The sequence below is a fragment of the Micropterus dolomieu genome, linkage group LG15 (assembly GCF_021292245.1).
Source record: "Micropterus dolomieu isolate WLL.071019.BEF.003 ecotype Adirondacks linkage group LG15, ASM2129224v1, whole genome shotgun sequence".
Classification (NCBI taxonomy): domain Eukaryota; kingdom Metazoa; phylum Chordata; class Actinopteri; order Centrarchiformes; family Centrarchidae; genus Micropterus; species Micropterus dolomieu.
Window position 1 is genome coordinate 13,918,039 of NC_060164.1, and position 10,921 is coordinate 13,928,959.

General features: G+C 38.8%; 1 protein-coding gene across 3 annotated transcripts; it reads left to right on the plus strand.

Moving 5' to 3' along the window:
- Positions 1-2,810: 2,810 nt before the first annotated feature.
- Positions 2,811-10,718, plus strand: pyroxd2 (pyridine nucleotide-disulphide oxidoreductase domain 2). Of its 3 annotated transcripts, none has more exons than XM_046071267.1 (16): positions 2,811-3,035; positions 3,292-3,311; positions 3,694-3,787; positions 4,260-4,333; positions 4,433-4,588; positions 4,748-4,901; positions 5,035-5,096; positions 5,179-5,276; positions 5,360-5,501; positions 5,621-5,755; positions 5,837-5,909; positions 7,634-7,787; positions 8,339-8,490; positions 8,860-8,966; positions 9,340-9,460; positions 9,752-10,718. In XM_046071267.1, exons 1-16 carry the CDS (start codon positions 2,912-2,914, stop codon positions 9,820-9,822), a joined length of 1,737 nt encoding a protein of 578 aa, XP_045927223.1. In that variant the 5' UTR covers positions 2,811-2,911; the 3' UTR covers positions 9,823-10,718. The 3 variants fall into 3 exon arrangements, with proteins under 3 accessions (XP_045927223.1, XP_045927225.1, XP_045927224.1); XM_046071269.1 differs by lacking the exon at positions 2,811-3,035 and adding an exon at positions 3,934-3,996; XM_046071268.1 differs by lacking the exons at positions 2,811-3,035; positions 3,292-3,311 and adding an exon at positions 3,317-3,379.
- The last annotated feature ends 203 nt before the right edge of the window (positions 10,719-10,921 follow it).

Sequence of the window (10,921 nt, forward strand, 5' to 3'; positions counted from 1 at the left end):
TTGATTGGCTGTTGTCCGCAGACGTTCCTTAAAGGAAAACCAAGCAGACAACATATCAGGATAATTTCTCTTCCCTGAAACTAATGCTTCTCTAATACACCAAGGGAGAGGCATGTTAAGTATAGCGGGAAACTCTAGATCACCATAACACCTCATTTCATTCCCCCTGCCAAGAGAGTGCACAATCTATATAAGCCTCAGGAATTATTTTACACTGTCTAAGCAAAACATAGTAAAAAATCCACATTATAGAGACAAGATGAGATGATAACTTTGTTATGTTCTGCTGTGTTTGGTTGTTTTTGTACCAATTATCACTCTTCCATCCTAAGATCCCAACAGACAGATCTCCTTCTCTGGCTCTGTCTACTCCCTGGACTGTTGCTTAGGTCCACAGATGATCTATGGCCTCTTATCTTATTAATGCATGGTAAGTGAACCACTAGGCCAGTATGACATCTTCAACAGCAGCACTAAGAAAGCATTCTGTGTTAAGAGCCCATCTTGAAACTCTTAAGGTGGGCCCTTACTGTGAGACGACTTGAGCCCAAACCAGCTAAGAGGGGATGTCTTCAACTGCACTTTCTGATTATTATATTTCTTCATATATGTTGTATGTAAACACCTTTACAATCAAGTCACAGTGCTCTGTGGAGCAAATGTTTGGTTACATTGTATCCTGACATCTTGTGACATTTTTTAGATTTACATATTTGTACTTTTACTCGATCTTGGGAAAGAGTCTGGATATGAAAGTCTGGAAATTAATAAAGTCAGTGAGGTATTTAGTCATAAACTGGTTAGTATCTCATAAGCTGTTGCCAATATCAAAACATTTTTCACTATAAACACCAAATGGAAATAAAAATAATGTGAAATGACTGAATGAGTTTTGAATGACCTTGGTGTTAATGATGCAACTTTTGAAAGTGCTGTTAGTGGAAACCATGACACAGGGCTTTAGAGCTGGAATAACTGGAACAATTGTGCCCCCAAGTGGCCAGCTGGATAATAATTGGTTGAGATAGCTAGATTGACCTGTAGGTAGTGTAGGACACTGCATTAAAACTAGAATATCTCGCTTTAACTTATCCTGAAGCAGTCCACATCCCAAATCCTTCACGTTATATAAACAAGCACATGCACTTGTCACATTAAGGGTATGAGTCATAACGCGTCACTTTTGCATTCATTGCATTGTTACTGTATTGTAATTGTGGCAGTGTGGTTACTCCTTGTCTCCTTATATATATTTTTTTATTTATATGCAAATTCTTTTTTTTTTGTTTTCTGTAACAGAACAACAGCAACAGCTCAATGGTAACAAAATAGTCCAACAAATGTGACCAAAAACTTTGGCTGTGGGTCTTCCTGTTTCTGAAAAAGGTTCAGGCCTATTCTTACTCAGCCTCCCTGCATTTAGAGGGAGCAGGAGAGAGAGAGAGAGAGAGAGAGAGAGAGAGAGAGAGGCATTGCTCACAGCTTCAGGGCTTATCCGCGACTTCTGAATTGTCCCTAGCAATATTGTAATTATACATTTAAACAATAATGTTGTCGGTCAGTTTCTAGTCAGTGTATTTGTTACACAAACGGTAACAGTCGCCGCAAAGTAGTGGGAGAATATCATGACACACCTGACCGCGACAATAACACCTGTCCTCCGTGTCTTGCAGTCTCTCTCCCACTCGCTCAGAGACACTTTGCTCTGTTTGACTGTCTCTCTGCTCTAGAATGCTTCATTCCCTCGAAAGTGGATGTAATCTGCACTTTTCAGAGGTGAACATTTGTGTGGAATTGTGGTGATATTTCTGTCTGAGTGATCACAAGTGTTTTCAATTTCGGTTTTCTTCCTCTGATGAAGAGCAGTGCGCTCGTCTCATGGAGTAGGCTACAAGTCAAATTATTTATTTTTATAGGCCTAACTGTTTTTAAAAAATGGGCCAACGATCAGCCCATAAAGCATAGGCCTATACTGACATTAGGCTGGCCCAATCACATCTCTTACAGCACCCATACCCTCCCCCTCTGCTCACTGTTTCTTGTGTTGTGGGCCAAAAAAATAAATAATTCGCCATAAGCTAAAAAAAAAAAAAATAAGCTATTGATTACTGCATTACATTCTATTATATTTTTATATTCTGAATTGTCACCTGCCACCTAAATTTTGTCCGTCCCTTTATAAAAATAAAGACATTTCCACAATGAATTGGTGCAGAAAATGTCTCCATAATTCAGGAAATTAAGTGTTTTATGCTCAAAATCTTCAGGGGGAGGACCACCAGACCCCCCCATCAAATATTTTGTCAATAAATAATTCTTAATTGAATTCTGATTAATTAAGTTAATTTATCATTGAGGTGAAAAGGTCCGATATGCACATTTGAAAAGACTTTAGCCTGCTTCAGGCATGCCTGCATGTATGTGGACACAGCTGGGATTAAATTAAATGAGAAAAGTTGATCTATAGGAGAAACATATTTGACAGCAATACAGAATGCCTGACAGGCTTACTGCATTATATTACACTATATTGTTCTCATTTTGAATTGCCCCCCACCCTCCCCCCATTTAATATAATCAGTAGTAATTATTATCAGTAGTAATTATAAAATTCATAATAAATGTATGCTATAGGCCTATATATAATTTTACTGTTGCTTTCTAGATGTACTTTGGGTAGGCAGCAATGGGAGGTGGGGGTTATAACATGAAAGATTTCTTTGCTGGGCTAAGCCCCCAATGTTTCAAGAGCCTGGAAACGCCCCTGGGTTACATATAACACAGCCTACGTTTTTTTATTACATGTCCAGGCACACTTTTCGTCGGGGCTGAACGCTGCCCAGTTTAGCGAGTGAGGCTCGCAGTTCCTTGGACACCCGAATCTTTACGTAACCTGCCTCACACTACTGCTATGGCTGCAGCGGCGTGGACTGACCGAGGACGGAGGGCTGTGACTGTAATGGGGACAGTGATTAGATCCAGATCCAGTCACGCCACTTTGAAATCCCAGTATGACGCGCTGGTCATTGGAGGAGGTGAGATCTGTGACCTGTACAGAAAACACAGAAGTTGTGCTGCAGTAACAACCCGCGCAACATTTTTCAACATTGACACAAAATTTTCGTTCGGAAAAGTAGGAATGTCTTTATTTGTCCTTGAGATTCTGTGCGGTCTCTCGCTATGTATTTAACTGTTTTACAAAACAGTTTCATCTAAATTGCTGGACTCATTTAACCTGACTAAAAAGTAGAGCAGCATGCACAACGTGACATATGATATATTTCTTTGCAGGACACAATGGATTGGTGGCAGTGAGTGCATATACTTGTTTTCCAACACCTACAGTAGGCTGTAATACAACATAGGATTCAGCAACAGGGTAAAGGTCATGTGCCACAGGGTGTGTGTGTGTGTGTGTGTGTGTGTGTCTAATGTTTTTATATCCTGGCAGGGAACTGAAGATGACTTTTGTCACCATGGGGACAAACGTTGAGGTCTCCATGGGTAGAGACTTTTCTTTTGGGGTTAAAACTTCATTTTAGGTTACAATTGTGTTAAGGTTAGAGTTAGGGTAAGAGTTAAAGTTATATATAGTTGTGATGGTTATGGTTAGGGTAAGGGGCTAGGTATTGCATTATGTCAATGAGATGTCCCCAAGGGGATGGAGGAACAAACGTGTGTGTGTGTGTGCAGGCTGCCTATCTTCAGAAGGGAGGACTGAAGACAGCAGTGCTAGAGCGCAGACATCTGCTGGGAGGAGCAGCTATTTCAGAGGAAATCTTCCCTGGTAGGGCGGCCTCTGACTGGAATCCTGGCTGAACCCAGATCATAAACAGAACTACGAAAAGGCACAAAACATACCCAGAGCATACTAGTATTATCTTAATGTATACACGCTAAAACTGTTGACAGCATGTTCTGTTGATTATTCAGAGTAACAAAAACAAGGCAACACAAAAAGCTCCAAACTATCTGCATGGCTTGGTACCACTAATGGTATGTGAAAAATATGTATTTTTGTAATTTGGGTATACCAACTCTTTAGTGGTGGAGGACATTTCATTTTTATAGACTGCATGTAAATGTGTTTATGAGGGTTTAGTTAATGTTTAATGTTGAATTATACACTGTTTTGAAAATTTTAACTTTTACACAGTTATAATTTAATATTGTATATTAAATACAATATTAATATATTAATATGTATCAAGTGAAGTCGTATTGAAAGAAATGTAATTTATTGTGTCCTTCGTGTGTAGGTTTTCGCTTCTCCAGGTGTTCCTATTTGCTCAGTTTATTAAGACCCCACATATATGCAGACTTGGAGCTCAAGGTAAACATAGCTATGGTGTAAAATATATGAATTCAGCTCATTCTGAGAAGGCTTGATCTTATTTACTGCTCTTCATTTTTTGTGTGCTTACAACTTCAGAAACATGGGCTGAAGGTCTATATGAGGGACCCCCATGCTTTCACTCCCATGTTGGAGGAGGGGGTGAGAGGTGCCCCTCCAAGGTCTCTCACCCTGGGCTCAGATATGGCCATGAACCAGATAGAGATCAGCAAGTTCTCAAAGAAGGATGCTAAGGTGATTTAAGCATTGTGATTGTCATGGTAAACGCTCAACTGTAATGTGCATGAGTCTGCATTTTACTCTTCAGTCTCCAGTTACTCCATATTTTTTCTCACACAATCCCACCTCCATTCGCTCACCCTCACCTTCACCTATTCTTTGCCATGTACCCAGGCTTTTCCAGATTACGTTGCATACCTTGATAAGCTAGCAGGAGCTATCCATCCTCTTCTAGATGCTCCTCCTGTAGACATTCCTGGTGTTACCACTGGATCACTGAGGAAGAGGCTGACTGCAGCTAAAACCCTGATGCCTATTGTCAAATGTGGTGTGTTGGTGGATGCACGTTTTGGAAATAAACATCTATATTTTTATGTCAGAATAACAAACTATTCACCATGAACTTATTTTGTTTGCTGCTGCAACAGAGTCACAATGAGTTATGTTTTTTGAATTTAAAGGTCTGAAACTGGGCACAAACATTCCAGACTTTTATGAGATTATAACTGCACCAATAATGAAGGTTTGTTATAGCTTACATAACATTTGGCATTAATTGATGTTTTCTATTGACTGCGTCATGAGCAATGCGTTTTGTGTGGTAGATCCTCAATTGCTGGTTTGAGTCGGAGCCACTGAGAGCAACGCTGGCTACTGATGCTGTGATAGGAGCCATGACCAGTCCAAGTAATCCTGGTAGTGGGTGAGGCACATTTTAGGGCACACAAACACTCACAACTACAGTTTTAACTGCACTGAATTTAACACTGACCTCTTGCCTTGAAGGTATGTGCTCTTGCACCATGTGATGGGAGAGCTGGAGAAGGAGAAGGGAGCATGGGGTTATGTGGAGGGAGGCATGGGAGGTGTGTCTCAGGCTATTGCTAGCTCTGCTCGATCCTATGGCGTAGAAATTTTCACTGAGAAGGTAATGTGGTTTTGATTAATTATATTGATTTGGTGCAGCTTATATTGTGTATTAATGGATATTATATTCCAGCATCTGTATTTTGGTCTTTATTTATATACAATGTGTATCCTTGGCAGGATGTAGGACAAGTCGTGGTTGGTTCAGATGGTGCTGCCAAGGGAGTAGTGCTAAAGGATGGCACAGAGATCCACAGTAAAGTTGTTTTATCAAATGCAACCCCATATGTTACTTTCAAGAACCTCACGCCACAGGTAATAAAGAACAAATAAACACCACATGTAACCATGGCACCAGACAGTATGATTTATTCTGGCTTCCTGTTTTCAATGTAGGCTGCACTTCCTCCAGAGTTCATCAAAGCTGTAGATCAGATAGACTACACCTCACCAGTTACCAAGATCAACGGTAAATCTCTTTCTGCCAGGCTAATGCAAATCATGATCGTATGCAAATGTTCCAGTAGCTGGTGTGGTGTTTTGACTGCTAAAAATAATGGAGGATATTATCAATTGTTTCCAAATGTGCTGATTAAAATGATATAAAACGTTACCACTCCTGAGGAGAGACAACTTTTCGAGCATGATAATATTTAGTGTTGCAGTAAGCCTCAAAAGTAAGCTACTGGGCTCATTGTCTTATCTCTGGGCAAGCTGTTTCTTAGCCATATGTTCAAGATATTTAGGTGAGACCCTGCATTCTTTAGTCATACTTACTACTGGTCTGTTTTTTTGTTGAGCAAAGAAGTTTTAAGGTGTAAGACAATGGAGACTTGGCAATAATGCACAAACAAACAAACAAAAAGACATCATGTATCACAAGGGTCAATGTCTAAGCTCTTAGTACTCTAAACATGAGTTTCGAAGTTTGGGGTAATATAAAACTGTGTAAAGCACACAGAACTAAGAAGATGTTTGGAGTTCTTCAGCTTCCTGTGTGGTGCCATTTGTAGCTCCTGCTTGTTAATTATAGTAGAGCCTGAGCTGTAGGGCTTTATTACTCTGGAAGTCTTTACTCCTGTCTGATCCTTTACAGTGCATTGCTTTTTAGACATAATGATAGTCTACTCTGTTTTGTTGAATTCATTGTAACAGTCTTAGCTTCTTAAGGTGAAGAAATTGAGCAGTGTTAAGCACAAACACATATTGCATTCGCTGACAGCCCTAATTGTCATTCAAACATTTAGTAAACTGAAACTTAAGCACACACTTTGTTGTACCAAAAACAGAAATAAAAATGCACACATAAAATGATAAATGATCTTAGAGCAAATAATAATGATAATAATAATAATCTTTATTTGTAGAGCACTTTTCAAACAAACAAGTGCTTTAACAAGTGTAAAGACAATAATATCAAAAAGACAATAATACAAAAACAATACAAGATAAAAGCAAGAAAACATTGAAAAGACTAAAATATACGTTTAAGATAAATATAAAATAAGTAAAATAGAATAAAATAAAAGGGATAAAATAAAGTCAAATAAGATCGGGAAAGGCTCTCCTATAAAAGTATGTTTTAAGAAGGGACTTAAAAGAGTTCACTGACTCAGCCGACCTGATTTCCTTGGGCAGGCTGTTCCAGAGCCTCGGGGCCCTGAGAGCAAACGCTCTGTCCCCTTTAGTTTTCAGTCGAGACTCTGGAACAGATAGCAGACCTCTGCCCGAGGATCTCAAGGTACGTGCTGGTGCGTATGGGACTAAAAGGTCAGAAATATAACAAGGCGAGAGGCCATGAAGGGTCAATTCTAAAACACACTGGAGTAATGTGGTCATATTTCTTTGTTCTGGTTAAAAGCCTGGCAGCTGAGTTCTGGACAGTCTGGAGTCGATCAGTAGATTTTTAGGTTAAACAAGTGAAAAGGCTGTTGCAATAATCCAGGCGTGATGAGATGAAGGCGTGTAAAATGGTCTTGGTGTCCTTAAAAGTTAACATAAATTGAATTTTTGCTATATTTCTAAGTTGATAAAAACATGATTGAACAAGCTTTGTGGTGTGCTGCTCGAAATTTAAATTACTATCAAACCAAACACCAAGGTTCTTTGCCACAGGCTTAATGTGATTTACTAGGGAACCAGCAGATGATACTGATTCCATGTTATTTTCTATGTTGTGACCTGATTTCACAGTGGCAGTGGACAAGCTACCAAACTTCCCAGCATCTCCCACACCAGATGATAGACCTGGACCACACCATCAGTGCTCCATTCACCTCAACTGTGAAAGTGTGGACGTACTGGAGAGTGCATATAAAGAGGCCATGAATGGACGTCCCTCATCAAGGTACATAATTATATCGTCAAAAGTGGACACATAACACTTTCTCTTAACTGCAAGAGATATTACTGGTGGTAAACATTTGTTCACGTTTCAATAAATGATCCAGCACATATTTTCATACATAAGAGCTAGTAAAACATTAATTTCTGTAGAGAGTACAGGACAGAGTGTTAGGTGCGTGTTATAAAATTATAATTATAATTTAGCCTATGTATCTTAATTGTTAAAAACATAAGATTGTGTGCCTTGTAGTAGATATTGTCTCCACACATTTATGTCAGCATGCAGTAACTCTCTTGTGTGTCTATACATCAGTTTAAAAACTTTTTTTTTTGTTTGCAGACTGCTGACCACGTAACTTTTACCCAAAAGCAATATCCAACGTCAATCATTTCCAATCTTGATTAATGAAGTTGTTTTCTTAGCTCTCATAATGTTTATTTAAAAAAAACAAACTTATATTCTTACATTCTCTTATTCCGAATGTTCATCAAAGAGTCACCCACCCTTCACTGCCCTCCATCTTGCCTCATCATGTCCCTCTACTCCTGTAGACCCATGCTAGAGATGACCATCCCCTCTGTGTTGGATCCTACTCTGGCTCCATCTGGCTGCCACGTGGTGTCACTGTTCACCCAATACACGCCCTACCACATAAACAGCAGGGAGTGGACAAACCAGGACAGAGAGGCTTTCGCAGACACTGGTAACACACAATGATTCAGAACTTCTTATAGTTCCAAGTGTGCATTTCTACTTCATTGATCAGGGACACAAGTTCTAGTATGCTTTGCATGAATCTGATCTTAAACTGATAAAAAAAAGTAATTATATGATGGCAGCATTGTAAAGGCAAATTTTTATTCCAAAATGAGATATCCACCTTTTGAAAACAAGAATTTACTTAGAAACTGTTCTATTTTGAAGCCATAATCTGTAATTTTTAAATGTTGAATGGTGAAACTTGGGAAGTATTATTTTCCAAAAGTGATAAACAGTGTTTTGACACTCAATGTATAATGTATAATGATTAAGCTGTTTCAGTGATAAAGAATGTGTTTGTCTGTGTCTTCAGCATTTGACTGGGTGGAACAATACGCCCCTGGATTCAAAAAGTCTGTGGTTGGCAGAGACATCCTGGCTCCGCCTGACCTGGAGAGAATCTTTGGGCTGACTGGAGGGGTACATTCTGTACACTGCATACATTGCCAAACTAACCAGCAATTTTAATGTTGATACACATGTGATTTATTTGATATAATCAATTGTTCACTGGATGAGGAAGTAATCTATGTCCTCAGCAGAGTTCTGTCATTCACTATCCTCTCAGGGACAGACCTGTAATTTAAGCAGTTAATGGTTACAGACAGTTGTAACACAACCCATGAGTGAGAATCAAAGTTCACACCAACTGTGTGAAGTGACAATAGCTCACTGAATGATATGAGTTTTATGAAGCAGTCATTAAATAAATTACATCCTACTTTTGTCATAATCACATAATTCTATCAAGCAACAAAAAGAAAAAAAAAACATTTTGGTCTTATCTTGACAGAATATCTTCCATGGATCAATGTCACTGGACCAGCTCTACCTAGCACGACCTTTGCCCTCTCTCTCAGACTATCGTTCACCAATTAAAGGGCTGTATATGTGTGGCAGCGGCTGTCATCCAGGTTTGTTTTATATGCTGAACCCTCAGCTGAATATTGAATTGCAATAAAAAAAAAAATTGTTGTGTATTTTGTAGTGTAATATAAATACAACAATGTATGCTATGCTGGCTGGTGATGGAAGAGCAGTAAATTTGGACCTTTGGATGAAAGCTTATCTTTGCTGCTGATGATAAAGAAATTAAGTCACTTGGTGATGTTAGATGGCTGAGTAAACTGTTTCTGATTTCCCTACACAGAACAAGACTGACTCATTCGTGTCCATTTTTTATGTTGATTTTAATATTTTTTTAGGTGGTGGTGTGATGGGTTCTCCCGGCTGGAATGCAGCACTCACTGTCATGGCTGACCTGAAACGTCAATGAAACATGACTCAATACACAAGGCTTTTCAGGCTCATTGTGAAAACACTTACGCAATGCTGCCACACCAGCTGTGCCAATATCCAGCTGTGACAGCACTTCTGAAGTCATTGAAAATCACTGATACCAACAAAACAAAGTTGAAGACAACAAATACATTTTTAGAATAACTCATACTTGTCTTAATGAAATGAACTAAAACTGTTAGTGTAATGATGGAAATGTTTTTGCTATGCTTTTTACTACCTTGTATGAAGGGATTCAAATGAATTCAAGCAAATGTGTTTCATTTTTTCAAACTATGCATAATGACTATTGGCGTGTTTCATATTGTGAGGGATTGATGTGACATTTTAGGATATCAGGATAGAAATCTAAAAAATCATTTTCACAGCAGGCATTTTGACTAGTTGTGGTGGGAAAACACAGCTGATACTAATAACATTAACATGGGCCCTGTTCTGTTTAAGTATCCCGGTAAGTATCAGGACCCTGAAACTGAAGCAGCTAAATGGAATCCAACCATCGCTGATTTTCTTACCGACACCTTTGCTTTTTTTTGTCATGTCAAAATGTCCTTATGTGAAAGGGACATCTTTATCTACAGGACACTGTTCAGTCTTTTAGTATAAATGTGAAACAACAATTAAAGTAATGTTAGAATTAAGTTAATGTTTGATGATGAAAGTGGTATAATGGGTTTTCTGTGTGCTCAGTGTTTCAGAAAACCAATTTCAATTCAATTTCAATTGTCATAAAACCATTACTTTAATATTTCTTTAACTGATGGGGTAAGTTGAAAGACCATTATAATTGTGCATGGGCGACCAAACTGGTTTCCCCCATGTGGAATAATAATGTGTCTATTTAGTATGGCAATAAAGACCGTTCAAACCACATAGAGCCTAATTTATTTATTTATTTTGCCAAACCCTACACAAACTGTATTAAGTGCACTACAGATTTCCAAGCCTGTGTGCTTTGCTTTGTGTGATTCCTTTAGTTGTGTATGGTTAAGATCTATCGTTCAATATTCAATGGCGGTGTCCTGTGCCTTTAAGACGCTGCCCAGGGTGTATCTAGCGTCGGCGCTTGACGCTCA